The sequence below is a fragment of the Panthera tigris genome, chromosome A2 (genome assembly GCF_018350195.1).
Source record: "Panthera tigris isolate Pti1 chromosome A2, P.tigris_Pti1_mat1.1, whole genome shotgun sequence".
Classification (NCBI taxonomy): domain Eukaryota; kingdom Metazoa; phylum Chordata; class Mammalia; order Carnivora; family Felidae; genus Panthera; species Panthera tigris.
The window spans coordinates 95,943,956-95,965,589 of record NC_056661.1 but is presented as its reverse complement, the minus strand read 5'-3'; the positions used below and the strand labels follow the sequence as shown (position 1 = coordinate 95,965,589).

Genomic DNA, 21,634 nt, shown 5'->3' with positions numbered 1-21,634 from the left:
ACTTTAGACAACAACCAGACACCAGTCCTTCCTGGCTGAAAGGAAGGGCAATGGAACATGCAACTGCATTTGCATCACAAGCATATTGTTTACTTACATGAATTTATTTAGAATGTCTTGGGACATGATCCTCTCCAAGTCAAACTGAAAGACAAGAAAAGGAAATTGACTGTAGTCAGTATTAAACCTATATTAATGTAAATGTCTTTGTTACTTTTATATTTTTCTAGGACTTAGAAGATCATCTTCAAAAACCAAAAATGAAGTTCACACTGACCCGCCGGTGCTTGGTACTCTTCATCTTCCTAAATGTAAGTAAAACATTATTTAAGCCACGTTAATCAAGAATGCTGACACAGAGCATGTGATTGAGTAGACACTCACACAGGGAGAGGTCTTGCCAAAACTACATTCCACAAGCCAAAACTATCATTTCCTTGATACTGTGTTAACAGATCCCCCCCCCCAACTTTCACAATTTAGATTTGTGTTATAGTTCACTGAAAAATGTGAGCTTTGTTTATAAAAATTTAGCGTTAACTTGAGACATCTCCACATTATCTTGGAAATTAACATCGAAGGCTAATAATGTCCTTCGATAAAATGTTTTTCATCTTAAACATGTGGATCTGAACAAGTTTCTAGGCTTCTGTCTTTTTCAAACATCTGAACTCTTTCAGTCTGGCTATTGATTTTAAATGCATTTCTGATAAAAAAAATTTTTTAAAAAACTAAGAATCTTAGGTCTTAACATACCAATGTCATTCCATAACTCTTTCTCTAGCCTTGTAAATCATGCCCAATTTCTGTAATTTTATATTGTTTTTTTCCTAAATGGTTAGCAAGTAGTCAGAACTGCAATTATCTTAGAAAATACTACCAGTGCCTGCCTATTTATTTGTGTTAACTTTGTTAACTCCCCATCACATCAACTTCCATAGCACATGAAAGAGAGATGAGTAAATTTTACATAAACAAATTGGGAGTTGTATTGATCCTTATCGTGGCCAATGAATGATACCTGGCAATAAAATTCAGTCAATAACTGATCCTATTATACTCAGGCAAACAAAACTAGTCCAGGGTTCCAGGATTTACATTGTTAATTAATGTGTAGTCATGGGCTTACAAGTTTGTATAAACTGTTTCTCTTAACATTATTCAGGGGAAAATATCACTAATATTCCATAAACATAAATCTTATTTTTAAGGAAATTTTTATTTTGTAATGTTATACATCAAATAAGTGGTTATGGGTATGATTGTCAATGTAGTCCTTTTGCATCTACTTGGATATTAAGTATAGTCTATTTTATTATGTAAAAGTATCATGTTATAATCTTTAGATAAAATACAACATAGTTTGCTAAAAGTAATCTGGTATTTGGAAATGCAGGTAACTTCATGCCATTGTAAATATAATAAAAACACTGGAACAAGAATATTGTAGAAATTATTAGCACATTTTATTTTGTCTGTAAATGATCAAGCTTTATATGAGATTCTATAGCTACAGAAATATTGGTATATTCTATTCATGATTGATATTGTTATTTTTATAGCTTAAATTAAATCCTATGTGATCAGTTGTATGTAAATATCTCTAAATAATTTTATTTTATAAAGCATATAATTATATTAAACATTGACAGAAGAAAAACTAAAGTAACTTTAACTAGATATAAGACAGTTTGAGTGTTTCCACCTTTTTTATTATAAAGACTACAGATAATTTGTGGTGTGCTAAAAAACTAAAGTAGATCAATTCTATTCAAAACTTTTACAAAATTCAAAGATTAAAATAATTTCATATATTTGAGCCATGGGCAGAAATATTTTATGGTTTGTGGGCATCTCTTTACTAGTAAACATACTGTACAGGGCACTTAAATGGCTTTGTGCTCTCTTTCCTGTGATAAACAGAAATTTGCTTCTCTGTCTTGTATTTGGATCATATATTTGATTTGGAGGATTCTTCCATAAAAAAAGTTTTGATATGTGAGTTTCCTTCTAAAACACACATTGTGTTCCACACTGATACTCCTTCAAGAAAAGTAAATTATTTTAAAAAGTGGTACTGATTTTAATTACTATAAAATATTACTTTTTTATACATTATTGTGAAAAATCACTGTCAGTACATTTGTTGAATTCTACCAACCTGATTTCCAAACGGTCTTTAAAGTATCAGTTTGGGTCACCACATTCCATGAGCCTCAATTTACATCAAGCAAAACCACCTACTCATTTCCTCTCCCTTATCTGTAATAGTGCAATTGGCTTAGAACAGTGCTTGGCACATAGTGAGTTCTAAAAAAAAAAGGTAGTGATGATGATAATTATAGCAACAATGATGAAGACACAGAAAAACTATATTCTTCTGAGAAGCATTCGTTGTTGGTAACTTATCTGTATTCCCCTATTTGCTTGGAATTTATCATTATGGAGCAGTTTTGTTGTTTAAATAATGCTTAAGTAGAAAAAACATAGGATACCAACCATCTGATCCTACCTGGAAGAACCAGGTTAACACTTTACAAAGCTCTGTTTTATCCTTTATTATTTTGAAAAGTATAAGTAACTGAAAACTACAAACAATTCCAACATGTACATTGTCAGTATTAAGGATGGTGACGTCAAAACCCTGCTGGTTATATCAAGTTGTGGATTCTGGAATCATGTTCCTTTTAGACAAATTCTGTCTGTGGAAATCAATAGGAATCTCTCCCTTCAGCACTGTAGCATGAGTTCCCATATTCGTTACGTTTGAACCACTGCAGTGATGCACCATTTCTTAAAGCTCTACACAGAATGGTCCTGTAATTGTTTTGTCTCTGTGCTTCTAGAAACCAAGAAGTAGGAAGATTGTCTTACATCAAAGTAGGAATTGCTTGAGTACATGTCCACTCAAACCAGATTGCTTTCCACCGGACTCCATGATTATTGTGCACAAAACCTCCTAGAATGTGAGCCCCATGGGGGCAGGGACCTTGCCAGTCTTGTTCACTGCTGAATCTCCAGTACCTAGAACAGTAACTGGCGTGGGGGAAGCAAAGTATTTATTAACTGAAAGAACAACGGTGTTTCAGCTACGGACTGCAGGTATTGGTGGCAGCTTGGTGGTCGTATGTGTGGCGCCATTTACTTGAACCTTTAGGAGTGACATCACATATACGGCGGCTAAACTGCTGCATAGGACAACAATTAAGAGGTTGTTTTTTGTTTTGCTTTGGGAGAATCATATAAGATGGCTTGTATGAAAAACTTTGAACATGAATCCTTATCCAGAACATCAATGTGCCCTTAATATCTCATCTCTATCTTCATTTGAGCATAAAATATTTATGTGCCAAAATGTATAATATAAACATAATACTTATGATAACTAAAATATTTTTAAGTGTTTCACATTGCTTGGTAGTCTTATCTAATCACTACTGCTTCTTGTTTGTCTCTATATTGCTGAAAATTATGCCACCTCACTAGCCATTTTTATTGGTACAAAATCACCAGCAAAACCTTTCTATGTTCATGAGCTTTATGAAATTTGTATATGTATTATTTTTAAGCAGTAGTAATTCCATTATTAGAATCATATATATAATCGTTATCTGTCTATATCTTCATATGTGTTATATATACATATATGACAGAATGCCTCAAATATATGTTATTTTCAGAAGAAAGTCACTGAAACATTCAGTTACCACTGCAAACATTCTAGTCATTGCTCACACACCAACCAGACAAGGAGTGGACTCAGATTACTATGTCTTATCTATGACAGAAGTTCTAATTTCTCATTCCTTCAGTGTTGAAACAATCTCTATAGAACCAGGCTCCAAACCAAGTTCACTGGAGTTTGTTTCAATATTGCAAGAATGGTAAGATTGATGCTCCTATCATCTACATGAAATACACATGCTCTTTCAGATGGTCATATCTACACTGTTATTGATGTTAAAACTTCATTAAAACAAATTATGCTGTAATTGAAAACACAAGTACCAGGCTTTCCTCTTGGTATCCTTGCACATAATGACTCCCCACGGCTTACAAGAATTTCCAACTAGTGCAGGAACATTTATTAATTGGTTACCCAGTCCATTAAAGATAGAATTCAGAATGTTACTTTTGGAAAGAATGCCAAACTTAAACAGGATGCTCCCTAACATCTAAAACACCTAGTATAAATGACAGAAAATATTTATATTGGACATCACATTCCAGCTTCTAATTTCATTTGAATATGGTGAGAAAATTACCCATAAATAAATAATATATCAAATGATAATTCTCACATCAATTAAAGATTCTAAGAATAGAGCTACAAAGAATCTAAAATAGATGCATAAAGTTAACCTATAATTGATATCTCTTATTGTGGAGATACAATGATCTATTAAAGACCATGGTTATGATCTTTAGTCAGATTGTTAAAACACACACAGCCACATGCATTCATACAAATGTAGGCTAGTATAATCCACAACGAAGCCTTTAACATGAAATCTATTAAAAATATGTATTTTTTACTCCCAAACCACATTCCAATTCCTGAAGGAATACTGAGCATTCAATTATTAATGATTCTTTACATTTCACAGTTCCTGGTGTCAGGAAATATTTTATGTTGATCTTTCTTGCTAGACTGTAAGCTCCATGAGGGCAGGATCTATGTTTATTTTACTCAGCACTAGCATAATGCTTGGCTGATAAAGTTCAATGACTATTTGCTGATTGGTTGATCTTAAAACCAGTAGGGAAGGATCATATGACAACAGAATGGTGTTCAACTATGTTGGTAAAGGATTTGTACATTTGAAATAATTTCTGTGAGTTCATTAATGTCTCTTTTTTTTCTGTCATACATTCAAGAAGCATTAAAATTAGAAACAATCCCAATATTTAAAGAGTAGTATCAACTATACCCAGAGTAAGTGTCCATCTAGAGTTATCACAGTATGTAATAAGTATTCACCCTCTTCTGTTTGCAAGCAATTTCTACTCAGATGCCTTGCTGGCACCTTCAAAACAAGAACAAAAGAGAACTTACGTTCTTCCCCCTAGTAACTTCTCCCTTCTCAGGTATTCCCATTCTTGTCCATTATGTAGGTTAAAATACCTGAGCTATTTGACTATTACTGTTCTCCGGTCCTTATATTCAAATATATGTTTTTATTATCTGAGAAAGTGCTGAGGGTTGTGCTTCCCTGTTCCCTCACGCAGTGCTCTAGTCCATGCCTTCAGCTTTCTGGCTCCCTCCCCAGCTCTGATCTGTGAACATCTGATGCCCACCACATGAATTTTACTAACATTTTCCTTTCACAAACTTCACTGGTCAAAAGCCTACAGTACATCTTTAATTTATTGTCATGTTTTAATGATATTAGCTAAAATGTATTGAGCCTTTCATTGCACCAGGCACTTTGGATTTGTTTTCTCAGGGCTCTATATTATCTTATTTTCCTTGACTCCATTTCTTACTAACCCCCAAATATGCTTCTCTCCAGGAACAATGGTTTCCTTACTGTGTCTCATACGTGCCATTTCCTACCTTTGGGACCTATACGCATTCCTTTCCCTTCATTCAGAAAGCCTCCCCTCTCCTCTCTGCCTATGTAGACACTGCATATACTCAAAGTCCAGTTGAAATTCTACCTTGTATCTGTAATGGTAACTGACTATTCTTGCACCATGCCCTCTGTACACTCTGAATTTTTATTGTATTATGCATTGTATAATTTAGCATCTAGTGATATGCTATCTGATAGGAAAGCATGCCGCATCCACACAATGACATACACTGGAAAACAGTGTGGTTACACTCCGAGTAGCCTGAGGTATACAGGTCAACTTAATAAAAATGAGTTTGCTTTAGAGACTGTGAGGAATAGAGAAAAGTATGCAACACTGTTTCTGGCATGAATACAGCTGGGGAAACTTCAATCCTAGAATAATTTAGACAGAATAAGGCCAAATAAAAAAATGTGTTTAACAGGTGTGATAGAAAGAGAGCAACTTTCTAACTACAGAAGAAGAAAAAGCCAGTGCAAGCTGAAGCTTACAGTCTTCTCTGAACAAGTCTCTATGCAGAACATGGGTATAGAATCACAGATTCAAGCACCACCAAAAACATCATGGCCACAAAAGAAATTGAAATCTATATAAACATGACTTAGGATAATTTGTCAGTCTGTGATCATGACCAGTGACAGCCTGTACCAAAAGTGCAGAAGCACTAAGAGAAATATTTAAGATTTGCACTGATTTCCAGCAGTGAAAATAAATTATCCTGTGTAGGTCACCTGCTGAAGAAGCCTATTTAAAGATATTAAAGCCAATTATCCAATGCAGAGTATCTCAGAGGAACAGATTTTGTTTGTTCTGTGACTACCTGGAGTGAATTTTTGGCAGTGCACGTAATCTAAGCAGAAATAAAAATCAGCTGAAAGAATCTAATATAAAAGTTTACTTATTGCACTAATATATCTATTTTTAATAACATGATTCATGATTATTAGAAGTTCCAAAGAAGGCAAAGTTGATTTAATATTGGTATTTTTTGGAAATCAGGTTATTTGTTTTGTTTACCTCTAAACTTAACAGTGATAACAAAATTAAAACAATCTTATATGATAAAGAGGTGCATGAGTTTGAGTGGGGGCTATACATTTTCAGTAGTGAATGGAAAGAATGCATATATGAAATCTGTAGGTAGAATTTGTAGATGAAATATAAATACACTTTTCAGTTATGAAGAAAAATATTCCACTTGGAGACCATATATAATTGTTGCTCGTGGAAGGAAAATGTTTTCAAACTTTTTGACTGTCTCATTTATTTCTGTATACACCGGCTCCTGCTCTCTATAAGTGACTGATTTTTCTTTTTAATACAGCACCCAACCCCAATTCTTCCTGCCACTTCAAATGACACCTATCCTCCAAATATGAAGTCCGAGCCATTTCTCTACGTCCTAGGACGTAAGAAAATGACGGATGCGCAGTACAAATGCTATGACCGCATGCAGCAGTTACCCCCATACCAAGGAGAAGGTAAGAAGAAAGATGTATGCAAATATGTTTCAAACAACATTAAAGGTTTTTTGCTTCAGTGGGTAAATATGTGTTGACTAGTTTTAATATGCCAGCAGTTTTAACGGTGGTTTTCAAACTATGGTATGCTTGTATATTTCATGCTGGACACATGCCTACTTTCTTTGCTCAAGTCCACCCAACTGGTTTTGGGCTAACATCTACACTTATGACAAAATTACTACAATAACTCAGTATTCACACCTGGCAAAGAGGGACAATGCAGGACGAAGTGAGGGAGAAGAATTGGAAAATGATAGGAAGGGAATGGGAAAATGGTGGGCAGAGAATTTGCCTCAGGTGAATCCTGTCAAAATCCTGTCTTGTTTTGGGTTAATTAGGCAGTATCTTCCCTTAACTGTCAATTCGTTGGCAACTATTGCTATTCCTTCTCCTTTTCTAGCCCCAGTTCCCAGAGAAATTAGAAAAAAGCTATCTCCTAGGCAGGCATTGTTTATCTGTCACCTTCTCTAGAATGCTCTATGTGACTGTTCAAATATTTTCAGGGCCAAGCCTATTCTTTTAGCCATAGAGGGCTATGTGATGGCCAAGCATTACTACATCCATTTCAGTTCTCTTCCCTGTCCCCTAAAACATTTGAAAAGACCCAACAAGATCTTGTACACCCTTGTATATTCTAAGATAACACTGCTTGGTGTGTGTGTTGGGGGTGAGGGGGAATATCAGTTAACTATATTCTATTACTACACATGGTTTGCCTTTAAATAGTTAAATTTCTACTTAATTTCTACTTCCTATTTTTAGAATATTTCTTTTAAACAAAACTCAAGACAGTAGAAAGATAGATACATGTTATTCTTCGGTCTCCAGTAGTTTCAGTGTTTTTTAAGAAACTGAAAAGTCATTAGATGCAACTCTGCCCAAAGAAGAAATCATTTCTTCTGAAGCAAGTGAAACAATAGAAACACAACATTTATTTTCAGAGACCAAGCGAGAGCAGACTCCTTCATTCACTTCAGTCTTAATCATTTTGGGAGGCTGAACTTTTGTGCTATGATCATTTCTTTTCTTTTTTCTGTTTTTTTTCTTTTTCTTTTTTCTTTTCCTTCCTTCTTTTCTTTCTTTCCTTCGTTCCTTTTTTCCTCCTTCCTTCCTTTTTTTTTGTTCTTGGACTGCCTTCACAGCCTGAGGCTTATTCTTTTGAATAGCTTTATAGAGGTCAATCTTCACATTTTAGGGTACATTAAATTTTGAAAGCAGTGAGACACCACTAAGACCCAATGCTGATAAATACATAAACTACTCAAACTGAGCATTATTTTAGCTACTAACAAAGTGTGATTCTAAAATAATAAGACTAGATTTCTGTGTGACCTGTTAACTGTGGACAAATGCATCTCCCACAGGAATTTTGAACAATTGAATTTTAAACCCTTGGATTAAGAATAGAACTATTCAAGGCAACCCCTTTGAAGGTTAATGGCTAGTAGGATCCATATGTTACAAAAACATATAGTTTTTTCAAGGTAAGCCTCTGATCCAGGGGTGATACTGCATATACCTTTCACAAGATTTCTTTGCAGCATTTCTGGAGACATTTTCAAGGAAAGATTTTAGAGGAAAGATTCCATACAGATGACATGTATGTCTTTTGAGGAGCAAATGGAGAAAACCCTCTAAAAATGTAAACTCTATTAAGAGTTGGTAAAGTGAATATCTTTATTTTGTTGTTGTTGCTGTTCTTTTTAATATTTCCATATGCATGTCCAGAGCTCCAAAATAACCATCTATTAAATAGATAGATCCTGTTTAACACTGTCAAATCCCTGCTGATGATTCTGCAACTTTTTCCAAATACAGTGTTAATTTCTTTCTGAATAATCAGGTCCGTATTGCAACCGTACCTGGGATGGATGGCTGTGCTGGGATGATACACCGGCTGGAGTACTGTCCCATCAATACTGCCCAGATTATTTTCCAGACTTTGATCCATCAGGTAAAATATTTCTTTTTATTTCACATCTTGCTTCGCTTTTAGAATTTTCATGGTTCTGAAAAGAAAATAAGATATAAAAGATATCTATCTAATCATACTCTGTGTTTCAGCATTTTCTGAAGAATTTTCTTACTTGAAATATTACCCAGTTGCACAAATATTACAAGCTCTCCTTATTTTTTAAGTGGCATTACTGGTCAGTTGTGTACATTAGGTCTTAAATTCTAAATAAAAGTTAAATTTTTATATATTTTAAATATTTGTTATTAAATTTTAGTAAAATTTTAAATTAATTTTTTTTAATTTTTTTTTTTTAACATTTATTCATTTTTGAGACAGAGAGAGACAGAGCATGAACAGGGGAGGAGCAGAGAGAGAGGGAGACACAGAATCTGAAACAGGCTCCAGGCTCTGAGCTGTCAGCACAGAGCCCGATGCGGGGCTCGAACTCACGGACCGTGAGATCATGACCTGAGCCGAAGTCAGACGCTTAACCGACCAAGCCACCCAGGCGCCCCTAAATTAATTTTTTTAAACTGTGAAGTTTTACTTAAATGTGGTTGTTCTTAAGTTTTCAATTGTGTCACATTTAGCAACTTATGCAAATGCTTGGTCTAGAGTTCGGGTCTACTGGGCTGATATAGCATGCATAATGGAAATTTTATATAACACTGAAAGTTATATAGGGGCATCTGATGGCTCAGTCGGTTAAGTGTCCGAGTTCTGCTCAGGTCATGATCTCACGGTTCGTGAGTTCAAGCCCCATGTCAGGCTCTGTGCTGACAGCTCAGAGCCTGGAGCCTGCTTCAGATTCTGTGTCTCCTTCTCTCTTTGCCCCTCCCCTGCTCTCTCTCTCTCTGTCTCAAAAATAAATAAACATTAAAAAAATTTAAAAAAAGAGAGTTATATAAAACTGTCATGTCTAAAGGAAAATAAACCAGAAGGTGGTAACTCTAGACATCTACTAGATTTCTGTTCCAACAGTAGATTATTAAAATATGTTCAGTAAATAAGACTAATGCTGTTATAATGGATCATACTAATACCCAGCTCCATGCCCTGCACAACATAAGCAGTCAATAAATGTGTGTTAAGTAAATGAGTGACACCAAATTCATTTTAGTTATAAAAGTAACACAAGAATACTTTTCATTGAGTGTCATTTTTAACTTTTCAAAACATTTTCATATATATTATCTCATTTTATACTCACACAATATTTGACACAAAATTGCAAGTGTACCAAGTCCCTAGAGCTCTTACCTAACCCTCTCTTTGTAAGTAAATGCAGGGGCACCTGGGTGGCTCAGTAGGTTAAGCATCTGACTTCAGCTCAGGTGATGATCTCACAGTTTGTGGGTTTGAGCCCCATGTCAGGCTCTGTGCTAAAACCTCTGAGCCTGGAGTCTGCGTCAGATTCTGTGTCTCCCTCTCTCTTATATATATATAATACATATAAGTAAGTGCAACAGTCTTGGAAAAGCATTTGGGAAGCAATATTTCTAAGTCTCCATACAAACTTGTGCAGATTGAAGGACCTTTAGAACCTTCTAAGGAAGACATGTTTTTCCTTCAGGCCTTAATCTAGCCACACTGGTGTAACTGGAAGTTGGGTCAGGATGCTTAGGCAGGATAAAGGTCGAGGAGTACCAGCTACCAAGTGGAGTGAGAAGCCAGAGGGCTGACAAGATGTATCTCTGAACTGTTAGCTATCCAAATAAATTGGAGATCTGGAATCCAAGATGCTCTGGTAGTTAGTGGTCAGGAGCAGTGCAAGGAATGTGTAAAGAGATGTTTGAGTTTGTATAACAGCCTCAATCCAAAGACTAGCTACGTGGGGATCAGGGGAATGGATTTGGGTAGGTGTTAGCAATGAGTGATTCTCAACTTAGCTAAGAACCTAGGAAACTTAAAAAAATCCTGATGCCTGGTACCACCCCAGATATTCTTAAATAATTAGTTTGGAGCATAACCTGGGCATGATCTTTTAAAGTTCTGCTTGTGATTAAATGTATAGCCAAGATGAAAATGTGTTAAATAATAAAGAGAGTCCAGTTAAGAAAGTGGCTGGTACCAGGAAAGCTCAACCAATACACTAAGTAGCTGTGCCCATGGGAGGGAGAGCCCAGTATCCGACGAGACTGTACCAGAGGAGTAAAAAGCAGTAGCCACCTAGCTTCAGGGACTGCAGGTGTTGGGGCCAGAAAAATTCTGTTCCAAAACACTAGATAGAAAATCTGCCCTAATGAAATACTATATGGGATTAACATACTGAAAAGGGAGTATAAATCTTAGTTATAAAAGAGACCCATATGCTGAAACTAAGCTACAGACACACGATTTAAATCCCAGTTAACAGGTGAGGTTTGTGCCTGAGAGCAGAGTGTGCCTGGGTGTGCCTGAGTCCCAGTCTGCTGACTGTGTTTAAGTGGCTCTAGGTGTTGAACTGGCTGGCTGGGAGTCAGGGCCCCAGGTAGTCAGTTCATTCCATCTCAAGCTCCTGATCCCTTTTAACAAGATGTGATATAACAGAACACAGTAATCCCTCCGCACCTCACAGTGCCGATTTTCCTCAGTGTCCTTTTGGGAGTGGTTCAGTGGAAGAGAGTTGGAATATTCAGTGAGTGGAAGGGAATGCCAAGGTCCTGACAGGAAGGATCTTCATTGAACTAGCATTTTGAAGAGGAATCAGTGTTTGTTTCATGCTTAAGAGATTATGTATGAAAAAACCAACCTTAACTTTCAAATTTTTCCAAGAGTTGTTTGGTCAGAGTTTCTACCATCTTTTAGGATCAACCAGCCCATCTGTTTCCCTTTACTCACTGATAATGGCAAGAGTTTACTGCTGCACAGACCGAAAGTGAGATCATCAGTTAAGATAGAAACAATAGTCAAATGGTAAAATCTAGTCAAGAAAGTCTCTGGAATCCAGATTAGAGCAGAGAAATTAGTCTGTCCCTGTATCAATGTTTGAGAGATGCTTTTCGCGCATCTAGCAAGGATGAGATCCAAAGTTCCACCCCAGTAAGACAGAGATAGTGAAAATGAGATTACAGGGGACTACTTTAAAAACCAGTTCAGGCCAGCCACTGCTGAAAATTCTCATTGTGAAAAGAGGAAGGGCTTAGTGCTCTGCCCCTGCTCAGCACTACATTCCTGTAAACTCTAACTAAATGCTATTTGATGATAATCTTTCCATCTTTTATTGACTCTTCCCAGTAAATGATGCTTCATTAATCTTGACTTGACAACTACATTAGAAGTAACTTGATTGGCACAAAGAGCTTTTCTGCAACTGAGACTACAAGGCCAGTTCCAAAGCAGCAATGGGCTCTTGCCAAAATGGCTATACTTACTGACTAAAAGGCAAGTTTTTGGTCAGCAAAACAGGGATTTCCAGGCATAGATCCATCTTATCAGCCTGGTTTGTAGAAAGAATCCTCTCAATGGGGGGACAAATCCACTTCAAAAGAAAAACACATGTTAAAAATACCTATTTCACCAAACGTAAATTCTTTAGGATTTTACCATTGACCCAAAGCTACACCTTGATGATAAACAAAACAGTTTCATGAAATGACAGAGATTTCATTTTAGACAAAGTGCTTGGTAAAAGACAGGTCATGAGAGAGTGAATAACAGCACTGAAATTCAAAAGAGGCTGGTGGCCTGAAGGAATATGCTAGAATGTAAAAAGCAGATTTACAAGGAGGTGCTTAAGGCCCTGATCTTAATGTCACTCAGTCAACATTAATGGCACAGCGCCAAGATGGTCAACATGGTTTAGGACAATGATTCTCAACCCTGATACCCTTTGGAATTGGTGAGCTTTTTAAAAAATGCTAATGCCTGGTTACCTCTCCAGTTAATCAAATTTGAATCTCTGGAGATTGGAGCTGAGCATCTGTAAAACCTCCATATGAATCTAAAGTGAAATAAGCATGCTGCCCTCTTCATGGGGCAGTCCAAATTTAAAATATTTTAGGGAAATACCAGTATCAGAGCACATGCAGAGTGGCTCCAGACTATGAAGGGACAGCAAACTGTGTAGTGTGAGTAAATAGGGATGTTTGGTTTGGAAAGGGAAGTTAGAGTAGACATATCCTTTCTTTGAATATTGAAAGACTTGCCAGGTGGGGAGGACAAGTTCTTATAGCTGTAACAGGTAGAAGCAAGAAATGCTTAGATCCAGACTTTAGTGACATCAAAACAAAATAATATCTCCTACAGTCTTGTCCATGATTGGAATGGACTTCTTGAGGAGGAACACCCCTCCCTCCTCCATAGAATATATTTTGCCTTACATAGCTAAATAATGTTGTTAAAACAGATTGTATTCATTTTGATAAAGTAATAAGCTAGTTTCTGACAATATAATAAAGATGAGATGCTGCACTGCAAGCCACTTTTCTAAAAATTGCAAGAAGCTTCAACAAATAGCATTAGCAAAATCATTGACCAATTGTCAATATCAATTTTTCTATGCTGATTAGTGCTAACCCTTTTTTGAAATATTGTTGGTGTCCAGTGGTGATTCTTTTTTTTTTTTTTTGAATGCTTATTTATTTTTTAGAGAGATAGAGAGAGAGAAAATGAGGAGGGCAGGGGCAGAGAGAGAGGTAGACACAGAATCCAAAGCCAACTCTGAGCTGTCAGCACAGAGCCCAACACGGGGCTCAAACTCACAAACCATGAGATCATGACCTGAGCAGAACTTGGACACTTAACCAACTGAGCCACCCAGGCAGCCCTCAGTGGTGATTCTTTATATAGTTTTTGTCCAATGGCTATCTCAGCAAATTTACAATTAAAAATTTTTCCATTTAACTTTCTAACAAATTTACATTAAGTAATGATGAGTCTCATAGGTTGCTTGAAAACATCTTTTGCTTGCAGAATGTGTTTTTTCATCCACTTGAAATAATTGTTAGAGTAGACATACAAACAAATCTACAGTTTTAAGCTTGAATCTTGTGTTTAATTTGATAGCACCTGTTTCAGTTCTATAATTAAAAATTTTTAATTTCCCTTAAAATCTGCCAAAGATAAAAGAATTCTCATACTAGCTCTTAGCATATTGATTGACTAACCATAAATACTGATAGAAAATTATTTTAAATATTATGAGATCTCAGTGATGTTTTAGACAAATAAGGTTTTTTTTTACATGAATTGTTTTCTTAGTATTTAAAACAATTAACAGTTTCCTCCAAATATTAGTATGTGATTCAGACTCCCACATCCTGAGCTAAAAAAAAAAACCCCAAAAGTGATACAATAAAAAGTCTATCCACAGGTGGGACAGCTCTTTGCCTTTGCCAATGAAGAAAAATGCTTCAAAAATATTTTTCCCAGGAAATTATCAAAAATCAAAATTTTGTAAGGGTTCTAAATACACTGGTAAAACCTATTTGCATATTATACCAATTTGAGGTTGCTTTATGATATCTAAGGCAATAAGTGCATTGTAGAGGTACTCTGGAGAACTAGAGGAAGTCAGAATAACTCAGATTAAATTTGGCAAGTGCATTCATTTCAATGTGCATTTGTTCATTATTTTCTATTTTATTTAACTCAATATAGTTTTTTCTTCCATTTGTATAGCCAATCAGATTAGATTTTAAATACTATCTTACAGTCAACAAATTATTTATGATTCTTTGGGTCACTGAATGGAGTGTAGATAATTTGCCCACAGAACTATGAGCCTTAATACAGAGTTAACTAGCTGCACAATAGCTTTGGAATCAAGCAGACCAGACCTGGATTTGACCCCTGGCCTTCCTACTTGCTAGCCATAGATGGGGAATTTACTCAATCTATCTGAGCCTCAGTTTCCTCATGTGTACAATGGGAAGACCAATACCCATCTTAAAGGGTCATTATTAACATTTAAGAAAATAATTCTGCAAAGTGCTTAGCACAGTGCCTGGCCCATAGCAAGGTGGAGATCTTTAAAATGCCAATCCAGCCAAATCAGCAAATTTCACTATCACCTGAGAGATGGTTAAAGAAATAAATAGTGAAGGCTAAATCTATACACCCCTAGTATGCCCTCTGTGGGATAAAGAGATGATTTAAATGAAATATTTTTGAGAAGCACAAAAATTATTTCTTGATACACCTCTTAGTTTTGGACTTCTTTGTTCTCTTGGATTTAACTGTATGAAATTGCCAATATTTGACCATCTGACTCACAAAAACTGTGGTTTCATACAGTCAACCTAATAAATAAATATTGCATATAAATGAAGATGTGGTCTTGCTCTTCTCATATAGTTTCTATCTAAAATCAGAAATGTAATGTGGTTTTAAAAAAATATGAGGTACAGTATAGGTAGCACTTTTTAGTGCAACCGACCTGACATTAAATCCTAGCTGACCCACTATCCAGTGACTTTTCAAACTCTATAACCTCTCTCACTCTCTGCTTCCTGTTTACAAAATGGAGATATAGCAACATCCGTTTTACATGGCTTCGCTGATGATAAAATGAGACAACGCATGCTAAAACGTTGTGCATAATACATCTTCATGATGGTCTCCATTGACCTATATTCACATTCAAGTTATATAAAGTGATTAACACTGTGGCATGGCTTTTAAGCTTTATTTTTCCTTCTTGGTAGTTTGAGATAATAATGTAATAATTGTGTTTCCTTAACAGAAAAGGTTACAAAATACTGTGATGAGAAAGGGGTTTGGTATAAACATCCTGAGAACAATCGAACCTGGTCCAACTATACTATGTGTAATGCTTTCACTCCTGAGAAACTGAAGGTAGGTTCTATTTCAAATTTCTGTATTGGGTGAGAATGCCATTATTTTTACATAGAAATATATGCATCACTATGAAACACCTGCTACCAAGAAGCCAACCTATTTTATAGAAGGAAATCAGATAATGGCCTGTAAGTTTCTAGGGACTCTATGAAGTAGTATTAGAAAAAAATGACATTCTACTTCTTGTTTTGGCACCTGGTGTCAAAGAGTTCCATGAGCATATAGAATCAGGCCATTTATAATGAGGCAAATAGTGTCCATGGGAAAGATGATGGGATTCCCCATTCAGACATTAGGCAGCATTTCCAGGGACTCTCTAAGATGTCTCTTCTGTGAGAAAAATTCCAAAATTAGAGATTTTTCCTCAAGCCACAAAGTGACAATTTCCTCTCTTCCCTGCCCCCAAGATGCCAGTTAGAGTTTTACTATCAGGGCTTGAAGGAACCCTTAGAATGGGGCTGCCCATCAGCCTGTAGATACAGGTGTGGCAGTTTAGGTTATTTTCAGTGGAAGTACTTTTGTCTTACTGCCTGTTAAATATTTTTAGTATCATCTCTGCTTGGATACATTTAAGCCAATGGGAAAAACCCAGATACTTACTCTCCAAATGCATGAGAAATCTGAAAAAAAAAAAAATCACTAAACCCACAATCAGCCTCCTCTTTCCCACTGAGCTGGGAGAAACAGTCAGTGTTTAACCACACAGCAATAGAAACCTTTTGTTTCCTTCAAAGATAGGCCTGCATGCTAAATAATTACTGAGTTGGAAGCTAAAAGCTCATCAGTGCTTCTGTTTGCTACAGTGAAGATTTAGGAGTATAGAAAATTTTCCTTTTATTAAAAACAAAACAACAGCAAAAAACAAACAAGATGAACAGGTAGCCTTGAGACCAGTTGACTAGAGACCAGAAGGACATCTTGTCACAGGCATAGGCTGGGGGCACCAACGCTGGTTACCGCTTTACAAATTGCATAGTCACCTCTGAGAATTAGATGCATGTCTACATCCTAATGGAGAGCTATTTACGTAATAAGGTCTGACTGAGATGACATGTCACCAAGTAAGGAATACCTGAATGAGTGTTAATTATGATTTTACATGAAAAAACTGTAATCCTGTTAACTCAATTGTTATAAGGAGTACATATCCAAGTAAGTAGTTCTTCAGGCTGCCATATTTGACCTTCTCATTCTAACCACATCTGAGATAGAAAGAAAGGATTTTAAGAGTAAATGTTCCCCTCTGGGCACCTAACATAATGATTGAAATTCTTTGAACAAATCTTCCATCTATATACAGGCAAAAAAAATTTTTTTTTGTTTTGAAGAAAGAATCTTAGAATTTATTAAAAAAAAAAAAAGCACTTCTCAGTCTTAAGAATGACACCAAGAATGGCAACTAAATTATGAGCTGTTGGTTTAAGCTTACACATTTAGACAACTTTATTTCAAAAGAATAAATATTTTTTAAAGTAGTCTGGAGGCAACTGAAAGAAAATCAATTATATAAAATTTTCTTAGAAATAAAAATATACAGAGATAAAAATAAAATAGTGACAGAGGATGGGTCATGAGCATATATCTAAATTAAAAACAGTACTTTCAATGACAAGGGGATTCTACATGGTGAACTATTTAAAAGGAAGAACTCTTAGAAAATGCCACTCCTGGTTTTGTCTAGTGGTAAAGTGAACAAAATAGCCAGAAAATGAATTGGTGGGAGAAAAGACAGCAGCTGAGTATCTGTTTTTTTGCAAAGATTCCTAAATACTTCCTAAGAAGGGGCTTATAGGCTATTTTGAAGTCTTTATCATAAGTTCTAGATATAAACCAACGACTCCAACCTTAATTATCATTTCTGCAAAGATAAAAAGCATTCTGTTAGGAGAGTAGTATCAATGAAAATGGCAAATAATATGCAAATACCCGGTCAAGTGGTGAACAGCCACAATTCAGGAGATGTTGATTAGTTCATTTTGAAATTCAAACTCCTAGAAAAGCAATATTTGTTTCTGTTCAGCAATAATGCATTTAACCAAACAAAGGACTCTGCATGCTTTGAGAGCCTGTTAGTGGAATCAGTACTTCAATATCAGGCTCTTCACGAGTAAAGTGACAAGAATCAAATGCAGAAGGGTCATGATTTGTACATAAATGCCACATTCTACCAGGAATTAAAAAACTTCACAGAAATTATCCAACTTATTTATACTGCATTTGTATTGTGTGTTCTATTGATTACTAAGTGGTGTCAGCGTTTGCTTTATGTTTATGTGGTTTGAACTGATATTATTAGGTGAATAGAAATTACAAATTGTTTTATCTCTCTGACTTGAGCTCTGGACCTTTATGATATTACACCCATTTTCTTGTGGTTAGTGTTTACCTAGATCATCATCTCCCCATCCTTTTATGTCCAGTATTTCTGTATCCCAGTATTTAATTATGTTTCTTATAAGTAGTATGTAATTATTTTAAAAATCATTTAGTTTGACCAAATTATTTTACAGATAAAAACTACTGAGATCTAGAGGGGTGAAGTGGCTGACTTATGAGAGTCACACAAAGACTTAATCTCTGAGTAAAGAACAGCTCTGATGAATCCAGTCTTACATTCTTCCCACCACATCATGCAAATTCTAGTATAACTGATAATCTTATATCATTTAACTTGTTAACCCCAAATATTATAATTCAATATAATTTCTCTGAAATATGTTATAATTTTAGATTTTTTTAAAGGAGAACAATTGTTGAATTACACTTATATTAAAAATAGAAACTATTTTCCCTCCTCTATTATCACTTATTTGCCTGTTTATTTTTATAACTGTTTCATTGTTGTTGCTCTTGTTGCAGAGCGCATATGTCCTGTACTACTTGGCTATTGTGGGTCATTCTTTGTCGATTTTCACCTTGGTGATTTCGCTGGGGATTTTCGTGTTTTTCAAGTAAGTACCCTCATAGCATCTGCTTTTTATTTTCTTATTTAAGGTACTGAAATAAATGGTTAACTCTGCAAGAGTTGGGGGAAGGGTGATCTTCTGCAAATCACAAGAGAAATGCACCACCAAGAGTCATGAAGTAGCAAGGATAATAAAATTAATTAAAACCATTTTTAATCCTATCTCTGAGAAAAATAAGGTGGAATCGTATAATTCTCAAAGGCAATATGCCTTTCCCAAAATGAAACAGTCCTGTGAGCCCATAGGTATCCTGTTAACATGTTAAAGGCTCCACTTACCATCGCTAAGGTTGCAGGAAGTATTGAGGAGAGGCTCTTCTTCCTTCTTTTACCCCCATCCTAAAATATGGAGGTCATGGCCAGAAGTTCAAATGCACCTTGCGTAATTATGAGCTGTATCACAAGTGGATTTGGCCGGTGGAGAAGTGTGGCTACTGAGGCCATGATAGTGTTTAGTCAGAGAAGGAAGGTAAGGCTCCCTTCTGGCCTTGACTCACTCATCCAAGACCAAGGAGAATCTCTGGAAGAAGAGTCAAGTGTCAGTATTTTGCACTTGCAAACCTGGCATCATCCACCACAGTTATCTCCTAAGACACTGTGAGGAGTAAAATCCCAATGAGGTTTCTATTCCAAGGCTGTGTCTATGTACTTGATTGCATTATATATGACAAAACATTGGTATAACTACTGATTTTGTATTAATGGAGAATTTGAAACTTTAAATCTGTTTTTTTCAGGAATGACTTCATAATGCACGTGAGATAGTAACGTAAGTTAAAGTCAGTTCTAGAAACATCCTAAATTTAGTGTAGTTCCTTTAAATCAAAGGCAGGAGGCGCTACGTTACCCTTTCATGAGAATTCTAATTTCTACATTACAGGGCTGTCTCCTTCAACTAATACTTTTTTTAGTTGCAGTGGTATTATATAAATGGTAAAGAAAAGCTCCTTCATAGGCTCAGACTACAAATAATCCTCCACACTTTACAGATGTTATTATGTAACTAAATATACAGTGATTCATATATAGTATAACAGAATCTTAATTTGATTTTTGTTAAAATATTATCATGATAATACTAAAGAAGCCTAACCCAAGGGGGGGAATCACCTGTAAACACACCCTTAACACAACTACTATTATTTTTTTCCTTGATCCTTTTTAATCTTTGCCTTTATCTTATACCATTATCATATTATGTCTATATCTTATATAGTCAAGATTCTTATTCTGACAAAGGAACGTAATTGAATAGCAATTTTTTGTTAACTGCATAATAATAATTAAATAACAATAAATAAATAATAAATTAAATAAACAGAATGAGCTCTTTCCATATATGGTTTAACAGGAGAAAGATATAAACAAAGCAATAAGACATAAGGGATCAATTACTAGAATTAGAATAGAAGAGTATTTTCAATTATAATGATCAGAATACAACAGAGTAAACACACAGCATGATTAATCTTGGAATGTCTATTCATTTTTCAACTGCACTTGACCACGGTGAATAAATACATCATCATGGCTCCCATACAACTTTGATTAAAAAGTCTGTAACTAAAAGTCTCACCTTTAAAATTCTTAATGTAACCATAAAAAAATTGAAAGAAAAAGCCCCCAAGTTTGTAATGGTGAAACTAATAAGTGTATTCAGGAGTTTAAAGATAAAAAATGTCCAGGGAACATTTCTTCTTTATTTCTCCAGTCACTTAAATAAGTGATAGGATGTGAGAGCCAAATCAGCAAAGAAAATAGCAGTATTCTTTCAACACTCATTGCTGTATTAAGCCACTGAAGATGGGTGTTTAAAAGTACAGCACATAAGTAAAGTAAAATATTTCTCAACTCCAGTTAGACCCAGAACACAATTAATCTGGCTGAACCCATGAGAGAATTTGGGGGCAGATTGATTAGAAAGCACCTAATATTGTCCTACTATCTCTCAGTTCCAAAAGCCTACCAAACAGCAACTTTAATCTTGGGAGGAAAACCAGCTCTTATGGATTTATAATCTGAGTGTGATAATGGGGAGACATAAACCGAAATAGCTTGTTCTCCAAAGCACATACAACAAGAGACAAATAGGATATGAAAAACACACATACTGAGATATCAAATATTCAGATCTAAAAGCAGTCACACATGATTTTTATACTTGTTCTTAATTTTATCTTAAACCTGCTCAAACTAAAAATATCCAGGGCATTTGTGTTTTTTCTTAAAATTAAAGTATGTTTCTGAGTCTTCAGATTTTTTTCTTTACATTTGCATTTCATAAATATTAAAAGAAGGTAATTCTGATCTATCATTGGATTTTATCTTTTAATTAGCAACATTTTCCCCAAATTGTTCTCAATGTTCAACATCACCCTTAAGGTCTCTACTTCATATTACAGTGGAAGCTTCTATGATTTATGAGTTTAAGATGCATCATCTGTGTAAACCTGAGCAAAAAAAAAAAAATCATAATTCCCTTGCTTAATTCCACATTCCCAGGGTTGAGTTATTTTGCAAAATCCAAACAATCAATTTCATAAAAATTTCATGAAACCAAAATGAGAAGTTACACCCAGCCCCACTTTTCAGACCTAATGCCCCATTCATAATCATCCCATTGAAACTCACTCTCAACTCATCAAATGTGCCTTATAGGATCTATAAAAAGGAATAACCCTGCAGGTGTCCTCCTCAAACCAGCAGGCTAAGAAAGCCTGCAGAGGAATTTAATGTCACTAAATACACGGGAGGCTGTGGAACTGCCAATACGTAGCTGCTAAAAATCTGGGAAATTACTCATATATACTCATTTTCTTTGCAGGAAAAATA

General features: G+C 35.4%; 1 protein-coding gene across 1 annotated transcript in view; it reads left to right on the top strand.

Annotated features, from left to right (window-relative positions):
- The first annotated feature begins 260 nt into the window (after positions 1 to 260).
- Positions 261 to 21,634, top strand: part of CALCR (calcitonin receptor) — a 59,421-nt gene continuing 38,047 nt past the window's right edge. The window contains exons 1-5 of the mRNA XM_007076701.3: positions 261 to 311; positions 6,902 to 7,058; positions 8,944 to 9,054; positions 15,722 to 15,834; positions 18,697 to 18,788. Of these exons, the coding sequence (XP_007076763.2) occupies positions 261 to 311; positions 6,902 to 7,058; positions 8,944 to 9,054; positions 15,722 to 15,834; positions 18,697 to 18,788 (524 nt within the window). The remainder of the gene's footprint in view (positions 312 to 6,901; positions 7,059 to 8,943; positions 9,055 to 15,721; positions 15,835 to 18,696; positions 18,789 to 21,634) is intronic.